Raw genomic sequence first — 19,095 nt, forward strand, 5'->3', positions numbered from 1 at the left:
CGGATAGAAAAAGTAAAAGTCCGCTCACCAAAGGTTTTACTGACAATTTTTTGTCATTATAATTTAGGTACGCTTTCAGAGGTTTTCGAATCGCTGTCAAGATTCTCAGAGCACTGTTTGGCTTCTGCGGAAGCACTCAACTCTCCAATTTATCTCAACACGGGGTCCTTTGCGGGAACGATGGGAAGTCACGATGGTAAAATCTTATTTATTAATGAGAAATACTAGCTAAAATTTGTTATAAAATCTCTTATTTCGGAGTAATTCAATACACGAAATATATGTAGTTTGCATGCACATGTTCATGCGATAAGTCAAAATTTCAATTTGTACCAATTTCAGAAACAACGCCAACTGGTCCCGGAGATAATTTTGAGTTTCAATTTGACTATGATGCTAAATGTTCTTCAACCACGCACGGTTTGAGCAGGGGAGGGGAAAGTTGTGGTGGAGAAAGCAGTGCAAAAGTGTTCAATATTGATGATCACCGTGACAGAGAAAGATGTCCGGTTAAAAGGAGTGGACTTTTCGGAATTAATGAAGCTCACCACCATCGGAGGGCAGAATTCTTCCGGGGAATGCTGGAAAGAGAGACCACTCCAAACAGACAGGACATTTATGATAACCCATCGACTAGTATCGCAGGTGGTCAGAGTGGTCCTCTCGCCACAAATATGAGAGACTTGAATTTTTCAGAAAATCAGATTCAAAATGAAACGACTCAAACCTCGAGTGTAGCTGCTGCTTGTGGTGGTAGTAGTGATCGCAGAACTGGGAATATTCTGCTGGATATTGGTTTGGAACTGGAAATTTTCACTGCTGGACTTGAATTTGGAAATATTATTGACCTGCCTGCTGTTCCATCAACGTCCAAAGAAAGTATTGGTAGTGCGGGGGAAGCATCTGGGGATTCAATTGTGGCAGCTCTCAATGTCTTCCGGGAATCTGGACCCCTTGTCAGCAGTCGGGATTGGCAAGAAATGTCACCATCTTCAAGGATCCTGGAGTTAGAATTGGCTTTAAAAAGATTTGGGCAACAAGCGACACGTGCCAGAATAATGCTGCGTGACAAGGTCAGTAATTTCTTAAATTTCATTAAATGTTTTTATTGCTCTGCTTTGAAACTTGCTACTTTGTATCTCGTTGATTCCATCTGAAAAACAATTATTATGTTTACGGAATGGAAAAAGATAAATTCATATATATATGCAGACATTGGTATACATCAATCTACTCATTGCCATATCATATCGCCTCGGCATCTAATCCTAAGCATAAGTTATTCTAAAAGTCCAAGTTTGTGCGACTGTAGGTTCATTCTTAACTCACTAAATGTTTTCAAAATCGAGCTTTTGTTAAATACAACTGATGAAGCTTTTCGAGAGAAGCAGTGGAAAAATACCAAATTTGTGAGTACAAGTTATTCTTTCATAGCATAGCATCAAATTTGCCAAATCGAGATTCAAATAGAATCTCATTCAGTAATAGTTTATTTTTCTTCCCTGTGATATTTTTCATGAGGATTTATTTTCATCATTTTAGAGCTAAAATCATAAAGTACTAAATAATAAAATCGGAGAAAACCGTTAGCATTATGTAAATACTAATTTTACACTAAACACAATATGCATTTTATTTAAATTCACAAAAAATAACTTTTTACAAGACGTTTTCAACTAAACTGTTCCGGAGATTACTTTCCATGGCTGTCTGAAGTATAGACTGCGCTTCTACAGATACAAATGGGAAATGTGGAACGTGTGAGGAAATAATGAATCATTTCGAGAACAGTGAAAATGACAGAAAAGGGAAAATCAATATAGGTTTCATACAAAAAAGAGCCGAGTGGCGAGAAGAAGTCACTAGTGGTTGAGTCAAAGAGGGAATGATTCCGAGGAATGGTATGAAATGTAACGGGGATGAGTGTGCTTAAAATAAAAAAGTTGAGAAACCGAACAAAAGTTGTGTTGCAGTATACAAGCGTCAACCAACGTGTCTGCTGAAGACAGTCGACAAGGAGAAGAGGAGGCATTTGGGATGTCGTGTTCAGATTTGGAGACACTTTTGTGCAAGAGGTCACAAGAGAGACTTTTCATCCCATGATGGAGAATATTCTCCAATTCATCTATCCATACGAAACCACCACCAAAAAACACCCACACAGCTATACTCATTTATATACACGTTTCTACGCAATTCCACACTTTCTCCATTTCAGGCAATCCTCACTTTTACTTATTTTTTGCATTAGGATGTATTCGTATTTCTCAATAACGCATGTACAGATGAAGTGAAAAACAGCGAACGCAAATCGCAAAGTTCAATTCACTCGACAAAAAAGAGTGCCTCTGATCGCTTTCTGTCGATTCGATATGTTGCAGGTAATCTCTGGGCATTAATTTTAAAAGTTTTTCCACCGTATGAATTTTATTCAAATTTATGATTGCTTCGCCCAGTCGAATTTGGAACAGTTTGTAGATATAGGAATAACCTGTGCGTATTGTATCTGCGTTCTGTCCACCTCCCAATTTCGCACTCGTACGCAACTTTTCTTTCAAAATGTTAGCTTACACAAAAGGGTTTCTAAATTACACGAAATAGATCACATTGATCTCATCTCCAATTCCACCACTGGATCTTCAAACTATCATTTGTCTAATGATCCGTTAAAAAACCAAGTCGTTGCGGACTATAGAGCTTCTCCAATGCTTGTTACGCTTTCGGTAACAAAGTTCATGGCATGGAATTGTTTTTTTTACCTCGCCGTTCTATCGGTTTCATTTTTTGTAGTTTCATTTAAGAAAGTTAGTTCTATTTTATCGTGTAGTGATCCAGAATGACTTTTCTTGTCTCAACTTTAAAAAACCTTTTTGTCTCTGTACAAGCGTTCTTATTAGACAACAAGGTTCTATATGATTGCACTTATCCTACAGACTTTTTGTGCCTTTGGAAAATAATGACCCGGAACAATTTTGTACCAAAGTTGAAGTATCTGGAACTTTCTCTTCATCATCCGTCAACTTTTTTCCTCTTTAATGCGTGATCTTGTCTTAAAATGCTTATCATTTAAGGGTTGCGACTATTCTGAGAACAAAAATTCGTGACAATTCAGCTTTTGCCGAGCGCATTAATAGAGATTTTCTACCATTGTGTATTTTTATTTCTTATTGAAAGTATGATGATATATCCTTTAGATAGGAGTTTTCGAAATATATCTTTATAGCAGCAGCCACACATTAAGGCAAGATTTATTAGTGCAGTCTAATGAAGTTTTATATTGGTTTCTAGTGTATAATGGGGAAGAATATCACATTTGAATGTGCGATATGACTTTCACTTTGCATGCTTGCTATAATTTAGATGTTGACTTTTATACTTTATGAAACCGGGAGATTGTTAACAGTTGAATATGATTAAGTGCAGTAAAATACAAAAATACCATAATTCTGTGTGGGTGGAAATGTTGTGTATCTCACTATGCACATATATATACATGGTAAAATATATCCCTTTTAATGTCATTAATGTCACCGAAAATGTTTGCACAGTAATATTTATTATGCAGATTTGAAGCTTATTTGTGCATACCAGCCGTTGTGAAAAACAAAACGCATATCTGAGCAGGTACATTTGCTATCTCTCACTCAACAGGATCGTAATTTAGGATGAAAATTTATTAATGCGGATGTTGGAATACTCTGTTAGTGCAGTAAGCACATAAAAAATATCTTCCAACTGGTGTGAAGTAAAATGGCACTATGAGGTCTAAATCTAGTCAAAAACGTTAAGAATTAGAATCAAAAATATTACATTTTATTTGTAAATTTGTAATCAGACAAAACAAGCCAAGTGTTTCTGTGTATAGTAGGGACTCCCAACTTTGTAAAAAAATCGCTTTTTTCGCTCTTTTCTCAAAACGCTTTTTTGTCAATTGCGATGCAATTTCGTTCTTTTTTCACTCTTTTGGTCCAAAAATAAAATTATCTTAACCTTGATTTTATTTTTAAGCAAAAATATTGGAAAAAATTTCGAAATCACATGCGGAATTGAGAAAAAAGCGTTTTGTGAAAGAGCCAAAAAAGCGATTTTTTTACAAAGTTGGAACTCCTTAGTGTTTATAACTGGAACAACACAAGCCTCAAAGGAATCGTGATTTTCCAATTCAAAGAAAGGTATAAAATCAGGTGCCTATGGTCTGTTAAGTAACAAATTTATCAGCACGTTACGATCAAGTGGAGTTACATAACCTGAGAATTGTTATGAAATACAGGTGAAAGGACAGACCAGAGGTAGATAAGTTTGTTATATAACTCTACAAGAAGTCTATGTATAATCTAGATGAAAGGAAAACCATGGGGTCGACTATTTTTAGTCATCTTGTAATTTCCGCTCAATTAACTAGAAGTTAAATTCGACTACCAACTTTCACCACTCGACTACTCCACTCAAACCATCCAAATTTAGATATGATTGAATTATCAGATTATCGTAGCTGTTTTTAGTTTATGTTGTAGTTATGTGATAAACGAATTTTTCGTCTACTTTAATTTGGTGATCAAAGTAAATTGAAAATTATGATTCTAAATATTCACTGCTACGTAAATATGCATGGAAATGCCATGAATGCATATGTCTGGTTTCATAAATTGGCTCCATTAAGGACACACTGCCTTCATGTAAAAATGGCTGCACAAGCACCCAATTACGCAAAGCGAGAGAAAGTGGGATAGAGAAAGAATATGAAAAGTACCTGGTTCTAATGAGCATGAGTTTTGAGTTGGATCTGCAATTCACTTTCACTCTGCTGCTGGAGGACTGCGTGGTGTTTCTATCCAGAATTCTGCATGATAAGTGTGCTGTTACTGTCCAACATCAATCAAGTCCATGTTTTATTCCTTTTACGTCTCACTCTTTAAATTATTCATCGATGAAGAGAATGACCTTTTCCCAATGTTTGCATTTCCTCTCCTCCCGGACGGAAGGATTGATTTGAGCTCCGCCATACTTTGCAAAACTTTAAAAAAGAACAGTGACACATAAATGTCTCATAACCACTGATTCCTAAGCATGACCGCATATGTACGTACGTTACATATAAAAATATCCTATAGAACTTGCTGCTCATTTATGACGCACGTCTTTTCAAAATGTGCTTAGAATTTGATAAAATTTAAACCGTTTTTTTATCGAACAAATGACGATGATTTAACCACCACGGTTTTTCTTATCCAACGAGAGAACAATAATAGTTGAGTCGATTCACCTCACGACCCTTGTTACAAATCCATTACCATCATTGTTAATTCTATTCCACAGCGGTGGGTAGCTGAGTAAATATAGAGCAGAGTTCTCCCCTAACGACTAACCAGCATGATTTTTCTGAAACTTTCTTTTCACCATTCAAAATATACTTTGCTCCCGGTTTGTTAGTGATTGTAAAGTTTCATAATAAGAAGGTTCAACTTTACAAAGAGTGGGCGCTCACCACTGTCTATTTTTAAGCGATATACGTTCGCCACATATAGTGCTCAGGAGTGCATACATATTTGCGTAAAGAATACATAAGAGTTCAGTCAACGTCAGATTATCATTGAATGAGAACATGTTTTTCTAAAATGCTGCATCCTGAATTCATATCACTCTCAGAGAGAAAAAAAACCTTCGCTCCTTCATGTCAACTCTCTCATATTTGTTCATCTCTTTCCGTGATTGTTCCCACTTGTCTTCCTGCACTCAACCAAATAACACAACAGCCGTATCTAAATACTTGAACGAAATTGAAAATTTTCATTACTTAATTCTTCGTTGTTTTTTCAGAGGAATATCAAACCAAATGATGTAATTTTGCCCCTGTCATTTACACTTTCTCGTCTGGTTGTATATTTACAGACAAGCATAGCTCCATAATTTTTGTCCCCACTTTCACTTATGCATACCTTCCGAAACCACTACGTATGACATACACGTTTGTATGGAATTTGGGCTCGATGCATCTCACCGTGCACTTACGTCTATTAAATGCATCGGGAAGTAGATGATGCACAACAATATGTCAGAAGTGGAAATTGTCACTCGAACAGGGGCAATATTTCAGCCTTCACTGGAGCCTTACCCTGGTGCGTGGCGGAAGATAAAGTTTTTTCGGATTGGTAGTTTATCATTGTCTTCTAGTAGTTGAGGGATTAAGAAGGTACCAAGAGAGTGATGTTGGGTGAATGTAACTCAAATGTCTTCAGATATCATGGGACCGATTCCTGGAGTTCAACTAGCTTCCTAATGGCGTGAATAATGGCTGATACAATAGAATAAAGCAACCAAAACTTCCTTCTTCTTAACTTTACCCACCGAGTCGTCCTCCCCTTCGTTGTCGTTGATACATGTCTCGGCCTTTTATTTACGAGCTTCCGCATTTTTATAGCATATCCCCGTCTCATCCATTTTCCCTGGATTGGCCAGGTTAATTCGGTTTGATTCCAGCTTTTCCCCCCGCATGCTGTTTCTCTTCCCCTTCTCAGATTTGGAACGGGACACCATGAAAACCTGTCTCGGGGTAAAAAAAAGTGGAAATGAATAATGATTCCACTGCAAATTAACAATTATACAGGCACTGAACATACACTGACAAAATTAAAATTTATTTGCTGCGTGCACTTTCAAAAATGTCTGACTTTATAGAATTTGTGGCCAATCATGCACAAAGTATGTATTATTTATAATATTTACGTGAATCTGTTTTCTTGACAGCTTGGTATGTGCATTCGCTAAAATGCATATATAGTTCAGCCAACAATATTCAACTGCTTCCCACATTTAAATTATGAATCCATTTGTGCTTCACTTTGTGACAACAAAGACTTCCATCGCAAAATAGTGGAACTTTCCTTGGACGGCGAAACCCATCTTTCGCCATTTGTAACGTTGTTGGCCAGATGCAACCGCTACCTCCCACTACGGGAGGTAGCGGTTGTGAATTGGCGGAGGGGAAGAGGATGAGATGAGTTATGATTATTTACGCAAATGGCTTTTATAGTTAATCATGACAGCCAGCAAAGTTTTCACTTTCGAGATACTTTTACTATTTAGTGGCCACGAGGAAGTCTCAAATCTTGAATATTCCTTGCGTGGAGTGGAGGAGGGGTTGTTGTGGTAGATTATTCGTCTAAGTGGCAACCAGGGAATGCGAGAAGGGGTATACACTCAACTGATTAGTGACCTTTCTTAATTACTTTAAAGCTATTCTTGACAACTGTGCGGTTTATCTGCATAAACTTCCCCTGATTCGTAGCAGTAGCTTAACTTATCAGCCTGAAATTAAACAAGCAACATTCCCGAGTTCGTTCAACTAAATTTAATATTTTATAGACCCTCAACTTGAAATATAAGTTGACATTATTTTGAAAATCAAATGATTTTATCATACAAATTCGCAGAATTTTGAATTATTGCTATATATTTATGTAGTGTTTGAATTGAAGGTAAAAGCAAGCACTTTGATTTTCCTGTTTAAAATGAACTGCTGGTTGACTGGGCTGGAAATACACACGAGGCTTGGATGGACCTGGAAGGGGAGGAAGTATTCAACTGGAAAAGTACAACAAAAGAATCGTCCTCCGAAAGTTCCATCCACTCCAAGCCGAGAAGATGCTAAGCCCTCTTTTTGTTGAGTTTATTCAACTATTCAATCTTGAAGTTAAGCTTCTCTGTAAACTCAAATTTCTTCTTCACTGGCTGCTTATTGTGCGATGGTGATTGTATATTGAGAGAAATTTAATGCAACGATGAACTTGGTCCTTGAAGATAAAGGTTCACTGAGAGGTTCAGTTTTGCAGACTGCGTGAGATATACGCTGTCATCATCTCTTTGTTTTGACCGTCGAGAAAATATTTAAGACGGATGGAGTTGGAAGACTCGCCTTCATTTCTTCCCATTTTAATTACTATTCCGGTCTGTTAGTTCATACTCTTATCTGGCGTGAGGCTAGAAACCATCGTAGTTTGTATTCACTATTTTTAATTCGTTTTGAAATAGACTGACTTTAAAATCTTCACAAGAGTGAGTTCGAGACATTCGATTATCACCTCATTTTAAAGTTGTATAACATCAAGTAGATCAATAAGGGAAAGACCACGAGTTGTCTGCGTATGGCAGACATGTATACTTTAACTTTGCTGCGGACATTACTTTGTACTCGCACGTGTTGTGTAGCTACTTCGAATTGGGAGACTGAGAGTGTACCCTCGGCATTTGACATCGACACTCGATATTTCCTCATCCCCATCAAATATTGGACGGTTGAGTGAAAAGGAGACAAGCGGATGAGCGTGTTTGAGCTGAAGTGTGTGGAATGTATTTACTTTCTCCACGTCCTCTCCACCGCACCTTGAGTAATAGGATTGCACTTTCCTCCAGTTTAGCTCACTCTTGTCTCCAGTGCTTCTTCTCGTCTTCTGCATTTTATTGATTGTCGTTCATGCCACTGTCACTCTGGAGGTGTTGGGAGTTTGCTGTGCAATCATAGCCTGGTTGGCAGAGGCTTTCTGATAAACATTTTTTTCGACTGGTTTAATATTCTCAAGTGATAGACAAACATTTACTCTGATATTCAGAGGAGCTGCATAATGTTACATACATGATTTCCATTTAGTGTATGTACTTTTCCTTTGAACTTTCTCAAAATCTTGGCTGGAGACTCATTGCATTACTCAACTTTTACACAACACTGCTTGAACATACACATATTTCCATTACAAATTCAGTCAGTATGCATGCTCCCATTTTATTTCTGGTCGTTCAATTACCTTCAAGCACGTTGTATAAATATTATTCTACGTATTTCTGTTGACGCAATTTGAATTCGAGCCGCATCTTGATTGTGACTTTTGTGACCAGAGTTTCAAGAAATACGAGCAATTGGTGTTTTCATAATTACACACAAAAGATATTTCATGTATTTACATGCAAGCATTTGCTTCATGCACTGTCGCAAGCTCTTGATAATTTGCCATTATATGCCAAGTTACTTCACACAGAAAGGCTGAGAAGTGTTGACTGTGAAATCTCCGTTTGTGTGTACAAGATTATTCCAGAGTTGTTGAATACAGAATTGAATTGCTGATTGGAAGACGCAGATTGCAGCTTTTATTACCTTTATTATGAGTTGCCTTCATCGATCTCAAATTCTTTGATACGAATCTACACATTCTACCGACCCAATATTTCGATTTCGCTTTGTGAAATGTTTCAAGTCAGCGAAATCAAATTGCATTTGTTGTGTTTTAGTTAGCTCTGATTTAGTTTTTCCCTGTTTCCTCTGTGCGAGGAAATTTTATTGCATGAAACAAGAACAATAGGAAGTCGAAATCCGAATTACATCTGATCCCATCAAAAATAACATGCTATTTGATACACTCAACCAACCATGTCAAGTGCTACTTGTGTTTTACTCAACTCTTCTGTGCTTATGTGATTCCATTTCCTTTACACAATTCTGGCTGGTTAAAACGTTAACGCTAAAATGTCGTGGTACAAAAGTTGAGTGGATGGATTTTACCAAGGAATGTGACGCAGGATTCATTAAGTTCTAGTTGTTGATGAATAGTGAATAGAAAAAGCGTTTGTAAATAATTGGCACAATTTTTCACGCCGCTCGAGACAAATGTTCTTTCAGGTTAAGTATGTAGTGCAACCTAAAAATGCCAGTAAAACCAAAACCGTTTCCAAATCATTAAAGTACATTTCAGTACACTTATCACTTATAAATCTTGAGCTGGTCTAGATCCAAGCTGCATCATTTGCAAATGTTGAGACGAAATTGTAGCCTTTACCTCGGACGATATTAAAATAGACTAAAAATACCGCAGTTCCATTTTTCATGAAGTCGGGAAGCAAGATATCATCCTAGCGCTTTGAGTCAAAATTTGAATGAAATTATCGTTTCATTCAAATTTTGACTCAAACTGCGTGTTCCAATGTAATGTTATTACATTCCACGTGGGCGATTTCCCTACATATTACATACATATGTACATCTCCGGACACATGTAGAGGGGAGTCTGCTTATTTTATTCCTGCAAAAGGCTAAATACAACCTGATCAAAGTTGGGAGTAACAACTCTGTTCGAGTTTAATCCATTTTGCATATAGTCGGATATCTAGCACACGTCAAGTCTTGTGCTAATGTATGTTACCGACACACTCTGTTTCTTTGCCCCTGCTTCTATTTTGAGGTCCGATTTTCTGATTTCAAATAAAAAACCTGCGGGGTAACCTTCATATGCCCGAGCCAGTCGTTTCATCTCTCAACTTCTCATCCTATCGGGATCCCATGACCACTAAAGCTCATTTCTTTATTGTGCACCAATTTCCCCATATATGTAATTTGTATGTAGTGTACTACGTTCCAAATTTCGAGTCAACTAGTTAAGGTTTAAGCCACGACCTGTTCAAATAGACAGACAAACAGACAGACAGACAGTCAGACGGACATGACGGTTCCACAAGCTCTCGTTCGAACTGGAAAGTATCACGAGTGTCATGATTGAAAGCTAACGTGGATAAATAAAATTCTCATTCATAAAAATAGTTGGCACCAAAAGTCGTCACACTGCTCAATTTAACGTCAATGCAGTCAGGACATATTAGCCAGTGATCTGCCAAGATGAGATTTCGAATACGTATAATTTATTTTTACTACTATAGCATATGCGTTTTCTAAGATTATAGGACACCTAACGCAATTTTTTGGTAAAGTCTAGTCGAAGACGAGTTTCTTGATTTGCCGATGTATTTCACTGTTCCATTCTTAGATTATTTCATTCTGGAGTTGGAAATGTGGCACATCGAGTGAATACATTAGCACAAATTTCCTTCGTCACAATTCTCACAATCTCATTATGAGAGCTTCTGACAAAATTTGCGTCGTTCAGGGGAAAGGAAGTCTCAAATAAATTCTGTTCAAGTCTTCCAATCAATCTAATCAAACAGAAAATTTGGCTGAGATCGAGTGGAAATTAAAATTAGTTTGAGAAACTTTTGGATTGGAGGGAACGTATTTACGACGCAACGATGGAAATAAACATTTGATTAGTTCTGGGTTAAGTTACGTTGAATTTTGAGTAACATAATTTTCCACATAACTTTTGAAATTGAAATTGAAATAACCTTGTACAGTAATGCTTTGCAAAACTAAAAAATTTCAAAAAAAGGCATCTTGTTATTTTAATGCGTTCGCTAGGCTTATGTTCATAGATAAATATGTGTGAGGGAGTTAGTAGTATTTAGAAGCAGGTTGATAGGCTTATCCTGTAAACGACGTTCATTGAAAGCAGACTTCAACGAGGTATTTAACGAGAAGGAGAGTAAATTGACAAGAGAGCAGAGACATTCCAAATTTGAGACATTATTCACGCTACGCCTCACTCCCTTCAATCTTTAATAATAATCACGTTCACTCACTATCAGTCAGCATAGGCAGCAAGTCAAGCGCTCAAGTGATAACTTATGCATATGTCTCGAGCCTGGAGACAAAAGGTGAAAGCAAACAATTGTACCATGAATTAACCATCAGAGTAAAAAAACGGATTTCGTTGTCGAGATTTGTGCAAATAAGAACTTTTCTGAATTAATAACGCCAGAAGTGTTTTACGTTGTTCACAGGTTCATACGTAACTCAAATCTGTGTATATCTCATACATTAACTATGTGGCACCATAAAGTTGTGCAATCTCAGCTAAAATGAGATTAAATTAAACTAGAAATTTAATTTGGTAAAATTTAATTTACAGCATGAAGACAACAAGTCGTTGCATGGTCAAAGTTTGAAGTCAAAGTACTTAATGTCTTAAACTTAGCATGTTAAACTCGACAAAACATGTAAGCACGGTTGGTTGCTTGGTTGGAATGACAAGTGAAACCGTTCATTACTTAAAGCTACTGTGAAAACAGATTAAAGATGGACTTTGATTGATCGAATATTTTGACAAGAGGATTTTCACCACATAGTTTTGCATACGTACGTTTTCCAACCTTACTAACTGCCCGATTTTGGTCCATGCAGCTCGAATTTCTCCAAGAAATCATTCCTCTTCCTTTAGAAGTCGCACTGCCGAATTTTTAACTAAAGTCTATAAGAGAGCTTATCTCCCATAATGCTCTCTATTTCATGGAGCCAAGACCGACATCCGACTACTCCGCCCATCTCAAATTCATTGGATTTGAAAGCATTAACTTTGAAAGATTGATGGATGAAAAGCAACGCCACATCATTTCAAAACCAATCCTCTTACTCAGTCAGTCAGTCAGTCACTCACTTTTGGACAATGGCTGCAAGTCTGGGATTGTCAAACATGGTGGAAGCGTGAATGATGGTAAATAGTGATGAGGAAACACGATATTATTATATTGATTGCTATTCAATATCCTGACAACCGTTTTAGCACAAAACCCAGAATCTCTTAGGCTATACAAACACCTATGCATTTGATGTCTATCCCTGTGAATTGAGACCATTTATTATCAATCACTTTGGTCATTCTCCGATCCAGAAACGCACCACCAGGAAAATGAAAGAGAGAGAGATGATAACGCAGTTTTTGCTCTCATCTCATCTCAACATGTTCAAACCAAAAGTCTGTCAGTTTGAACGTTTGAGCTGACAAAACACGGTTTGTTGGTTTGTCTGATTTCTACCTGAATCGCTCTTGTAAATATGCATATTAAAAGTAAATCTGGTGAGAGCTGACGTTAAAACTGTGTATTACATTCCCACTAAGCGCTTCATGGTTGCATAGATGGAGGAAAATTAAATTCTTCCTCTCACGAATTTGACAGCTTGTTTATACCCTTCAAAATAAAAATAATGCAGCCTACGCGTGTACCGTGTGTACTCTACAGCCCACCGCGTTTCCCCACTTTTGCTTTCACTCCAAATCAATTACAGGAAATCCCAAGAAGTCAATCTTTGCCTGGAAGGATGAAATATGATTTCATACCTGTCTTCCTCCTCCACACTTTTCCCCTTGGCTGGTCTATGAGAGTGGATCGTGTGTGTCTGTATCGCTGCTGCTGCTGCTACCATCCTCCCGCAGCAATATCAATGGTAGGGTTGCATGCAAACCTGGTTCTCTTGTTATGCGAGAAAGAGAAAGAAGGGAGCCCGATTGGGTATTCCTTCTTTCTGCCCGTTCGTATTTCATACCGGAGAGAAGAGAGAATTGTGTGAATCCTATTCAGAGATTTACAAAGCGCATGGGCCTATTCCGGCTGCCTTGCTTATAACTCGAACCTCTCTCATGAGCCTTTCTCTCAATTCTTTAGTGCAATGCGAGAGTTTTCCCGGATCGGACATTTCCCATTAGCGTTACTCGCATCTTAACTTCTTCTTCAAGGTAGGCCACCAAACACAGGACGTACATAACAGGCCACTATCCTGCTCCGGCTGCTAGTCTGTCTTGGCTCATACATACGAGAGCCTGTGCATTACGTTAGATTAAAGTTGAGAGACGGTGTTGCTGCTCCTCCGTCTGCTTTACAAGAGTGAGAGAGAAAAAAGAGTTGGATGATATCCTATTTATTTCGTGTCGGCCCTTTCTGCTCTCCAAGATTCTCCTTTTACTTGGACGGTAATACAATTACAATTTCACCCACACTTACATTACCCGCACGACCATTCAACCAAGTCGAGGCGCACAAACAAGCCACGCTATTGTGTCCAAGGGTGAAAGTGCATCTCCTCAAATCTCTACGGGACATTTGATGTAAACTCACGTGATTATTATTACCACCATCCAATCTTCTCCTGCAAATTTGAATCTCAACTCCTTGTCCAAAACTACTCGAGCTAAACAACCAACAAGACGAGCACGAAGTATATATACGAAAGTGTAAAGCATGCGTTTTCCCTCTTCGTGTCCCTCCATAATAATAACTTGTAAATCAATCTACCGTAAGCACAATATTTATTCACACAAAATTAATAACTTAGAGCAGACTTTGTGAGCGACAAGCAAATTTCCGTCGTCGCTCTCATTCTCAATTCAAGGAGACTTTTGTAGGAGCTGCTACATGCAATCATTACATATTGATGGCAATGTGGAGAGGAGTTTGAGAGAGCTGGTTGGAACTGCAAATCCCTTGTGCGAGTGGGTGGACAGCGTTCAAAGGAAATTAGAAGTGGTTCTTCTAGTGTGGCTCGAGGGCATTGTGTTGTAATCAATTCTGTGCATTGCACACTACTTTAACATTAAGAAGGAACAGCGGTGAATGAGAAAGTTTTTGTAATAAATCTACCAGAGGAAAGCAGCTCAGCTTCCTACACACACATACATACGTTCCATCACCCTCAGCACAATATCGCCATTTTCCTGGACAGTTTGGCCCATGGCTACACACTTTCTTCATTACTTCCACTATCACATCACGACTGACAGCCGAGGAAAAGAGTTTGTGAGCACTGAATGAAATGTTCTCTGCCAACAAGGCCGACTGGAAAGCAATGCAATCCGACGAGAGAAGGACGCGATAGGAGGAAGTGACTAGACCTCAATTCCAAAGCCACACGATCTATATCATCATCATCATCATCGCCAGACTAATTGAACTCAGTCGTGCTTTCTCCACTTGTCTACTCAAATCTGGAGTGAGATATCACATTTGGTCAACAATAATATATTGATATCAACGTGATTGAGATCAAAGTGAAAACAGGAGATTATTTTGGCAATTTTTCGTCATATTCATATCATCCTCTGTCATTAGCCTGTCAAGAGTGAAAAGGATATGTGTACATGAACGGATAATATGCATAGGAGTTGCTCCTACTAGGACTAGTATCTACATAAGTATCGTTGTATATATGCAAGAAATTATACAAGTTAACCATTATTCCATGCAAAATTCGGACCGCCATGTGTCAGAATCCACAGGAAGTCAACGCAAATCGATGTCAGTCTTGTTGGACTAGTGACTGAAAATCGACTTTCACCAGAAATTGTTAACTGTACGTTGTGGGGTTGGCTGGTTGATGAAGACGCCTTGTGTATATACGGATATCTCTGCGGAAGGGAATCAGCCTGAGTGAGCACGACTCTAATTCCAACTCTCTCCAGACAGGAACATGCAATCGCAAACTCCACTTATTATTATTATCTGTGTAATTTGCAAAGAAGAGAATATCCGCTGCAGATTCATTTTCTGACGGGATATTGTTGGTCTGGCGAATCTCACTGTCACGTATATGCAAATTGACATTCATAAAGCGAGTCAAATTCAAATATTGGACGAGATCTGAGGAGGCGCTAGCAGTGACAATAATAATAAGTAATAAAACTCAGTGTCTATATATCCGCCGCCCACTACTCCGACAACAAGCGTGGTGCTGGTGCTGGACCCGTGGTGCTGCTGGTGGTATACATATCAGAGCAGGGAGTGCATTACTATTATGACGAAAATGGTGCCCATTTTCATTTTAAACCAATTCCCCCTGCTCATTTTCATACACATCATTTCCATTAACTGGTGGGTTTATGGAATTCAAGGGAAAAAACGTGAAATAAGGGCAGTTCAACAGTTCAATTCCAACGGCCAATAGTTCACATTTGCATACACACAGTCCCATTCTGCCAACTGCGAGCTTTCACTTGGCCTTGTCTGTTCCACTACTGCCTGCTCTCCTCCTCTATTACGAGGGGAAAGTGTGCGGAGAACGATGAGCTAAAGTGGAAGACAGTTTTGTGTAATGAGTGGAATCTAAACGAATAATTGAAGGAACTCGACTCATTCTGCCTCTTTAACAGTTATCTTGGCCTCCATAAGAGTGCCCTAAATACGCACCATTCTTTCTTTTTTCGCCATTAATTTCCATTAGAGTCTGACTTCATCCACTCTCGTTCATACATTCGTTGTACAAGTGTCGAGCTTTTCAGAACACGATTTAAAGAAATATTTGGCATTTCAACAACCAAGTTAGTCTGCACACTAAGCAAGTAGGACAGGGTAAAAAGTGGAGGAGGAGAAATACGTCTTTGACTGATCACAGTTGGAGCTGGCCTTTCCTCAGCTGCCTGCTTTCTCTTTCTCTGTACATATTTCATACCAGTTTGCTCCACTATCAACAATTGGATTAGACGGACCTCACCCTGTACATACACTGGCTCACGAGAACAAAAGTAGACACCAGCAGGCGAGCAGTTTAAACCCGACCTTCTTGTGTTCTGAATAAGCAAGTAGACCAAGGAGAAAGTTGGAAAGAAGGACTATCCAATCCACCCTGCGCCATGTGCGAAAAAATTGGCGTATAAAAAGCCAGCAAGTTGACAACTTTTTTTGAATTTCCTAGCCCAACCACACACTGGGATTCACATATCCTTTAGAACAAAGACTTTCTCTCTTATCAAACTCTTTGCCCTATTACTACCTTGTTTCAACTTATTGTATCCCCTCGACTTTCTCTCTCTTGTCGCTGGCCATCCGTGCTTTTTCATTTCAAATTTGAAGAAAAACTTTGTATGAATTGCACCCCGAAGCATGCAGACCAACTTGCATTAATTCCAAGGTGCAAAGCATACCCTCCTTCCTTTCATCTTTTTTCAACCAAACTCTAAAGTTTTACATGCATATGTACATAATGTCAAGTGTCAAACATCTCCTTTACATCAAAACTGGCATTTTTGAGAAATAGAGTTTGGCAATCACCTTCCATCAGCCGTCAGCTTTTCATTACACGCGACACCGTCACCAACCATTGGTGAAAATGTATGTAGGTGAAAGTGAAAAATTTTACATGTTGCACGAATATTCTGGGGCGAAAGAATATGTATGTAGGATCAAATATGGCGTGAGGTCATGGAAGTGAGAATGTCATGGCTAAATCTACAATCTATTCTTACTTGTTCGTCATTTCGCAATATTGAATTTCCCCAGCTCAGCTGGACATGACATGACATACTCGCGGTGAAAAACAGCATTATTGAATTAAACCTATTCTACCGTAAGAAAAAGATTCTCAGCCAAGCTTTTATTAAATATCCAAGTGCCTCCTACCATTAAACATATCCTAAAGCAATCGGTCCCTTCCATATTTTTGTTTACATCCGGAACCAATAGATTGGCACTGGTCGTCATCTTCTAGAGAAGGAACAAAGGTTAGTTGAGCTCAAGGTATAAAAAAGTCGAGATACTAAAAGTGAATGTGTGAACAGCCGCTGTCATGTCATGCAGTAAGCGAGTGCGCAATTGGAAGGAAAAACAACATGGGTTTTATATTGAGACGAAGGAGATATTGAGAAGCCCATTACATCGCACTCACAGGATTCATGTCGACCTGAATTTTTCCTCCCTACAGAACTTTCCTATCCTGTCAATTCTCTTTTTTTATAACTTTTGACCATCGTACAAGATTTATACCAGACCAGCGCAACCTACTTATTCTTTTCCGATATTATCTCGGTCAACTAGGTACATTTTATTACTCTGACGAGAATACAGTACCTACTCCGCTCGCGTCTGCATACATGCAAATATCTCTTTATCACATGCAAAATAATTTGCAGAATTTGCAACCAAATTCATACGAGTTCACCACTAACCTCTTTATAGGACTTACACTCAACCTGTATGTAAGGACGTAAATAGGTGTGCAATTTACTCATCGCCAGCTACTGTCAATCATGGATAATCTCATTTGCTCATACCAAAAATCTTTTTATGTCGAATATAAGATAGAAACGATGACTATCAAATCCACTGATGGCGAAAAATGTGAACGTGTTAGAGCCGAAGCTATACGTAGTTCACATAGGGAAAGGAGAACAGAGTGAGTAATTTGCTTTCATTGGTGAGTGGATGCCGTCTTGCGTTAAAAGCATTACCTGCTAATTTGATCCCAGGAGGCTTTCCCCGCACAACTACCAATCTTTCTGGGCTACTTGAGTCTCTAAAGTTTCCAACGAGAAGGAAGACGCAACTTTGGGCGGCCCCATAGTTCGTACATCTACGTATACGCACTCCAGGCTAGTGGGCCTAAAAGTATAGAATAAAAGACGGCTCAGAAGAGCCACGTGTACCCACAATTCTATTAGCTTTATTTCTTTAATATCAAAAATTTTCCTTGGACCTCGTCGACTATGTACTTAGAGCCGACAAGAGAGAGAGAAAGTGGGAGAGTGGGGGAGGATGTAAGTGAAATTGGATGGGGAGGAAGAGGAATGTGGTCAGGTTTGGTACTGCGGGTCCGGTCGAGTTGAGTGGCTACAAGGATGTTCTTTTAAAAGGTCACTAATGGCTTTGACCCTCACTCAATGAAAATATATAGGTCCCCGCCACCACCCACCCATCTACCTGCCTGCTCTTCTGCCACAGTAAAAACCACCGAATTTTGAACCTGCCATGTGTGCAGAAACCCAGCCATCAATAGGAGCTAGAGAAAGTACCTCGCGGCACGGGGACTGAGGAGGAGAGCGTCACCACCTGCCCTTCACAGATCTCGATGCCCTTTGCATATGTGGTAGAGTCCCATGAGTGTACTAAAACCCTGAAGTGGTTTGACTCCATGGCCACATTTGCGTCCGCCACACCCACTCAAAGGGATGAAAACCACAAAAGTTACCAACTTCAAAAATCCACCAAAAATCCAATTTTGCGCGGATTTTGATAAAATTTGCATTTTTGTGATCCCAGATACTTGCCTGATAATATTCGATAGCAATCTCAAGTTTTTTGAAATTTTCGAAATTTTCGAGCTGATGAACTATTCGAAAAAATTCAAAATTTCAAAAAAGTTGGGATATCTACTGGATATGATCACACAAATATCTGGGATCACAAAAATGTAAATTTTATCAAAATCCGTGCAATATTGGATTTTTGGTGACATTTAAAGTACATGAAAACAGGGCTTTTTTCCTGTTTTTGGCGCCTTTGAGTGGGTGTGGCGGACGCAAATGTGGCCATGGAGTCAAACCACTTCAGGGTTTTAGTACACTCATAGGGCACTACCACATATCCAAAGGGCATCGAGATCTGTGAAGGGCAGGTGGTGAAGCTCCCCTCCTGAGACCCACCAAAGTTGACTTAAGAGTTTTAAAGGGAATACGAAATATT

General features: G+C 38.8%; 1 protein-coding gene across 4 annotated transcripts in view; it reads left to right on the forward strand.

Annotated features, from left to right (window-relative positions):
* LOC110843486 (uncharacterized protein CG43867) overlaps nucleotides 1–19,095 on the forward strand; it is a 98,487-nt gene that overhangs the window by 10,484 nt on the left and 68,908 nt on the right. For 3 of the 4 annotated variants that reach the window (XM_022089452.2, XM_035847839.1, XM_035847838.1), the window contains exons 3-4: nucleotides 68–196; nucleotides 343–1,073. In XM_022089452.2, the coding sequence (XP_021945144.1) occupies nucleotides 68–196; nucleotides 343–1,073 (860 nt within the window). Of the gene's footprint in view, nucleotides 1–67; nucleotides 197–342; nucleotides 1,074–13,343; nucleotides 15,316–19,095 lie in introns of those variants that run through there. The other variant, XM_035847840.1, reaches the window with a different exon arrangement.

Source organism: Folsomia candida, unplaced genomic scaffold (genome assembly GCF_002217175.1).
Source record: "Folsomia candida strain VU population unplaced genomic scaffold, ASM221717v1 Fcan01_Sc002, whole genome shotgun sequence".
In the NCBI taxonomy this organism is placed as follows: domain Eukaryota; kingdom Metazoa; phylum Arthropoda; class Collembola; order Entomobryomorpha; family Isotomidae; genus Folsomia; species Folsomia candida.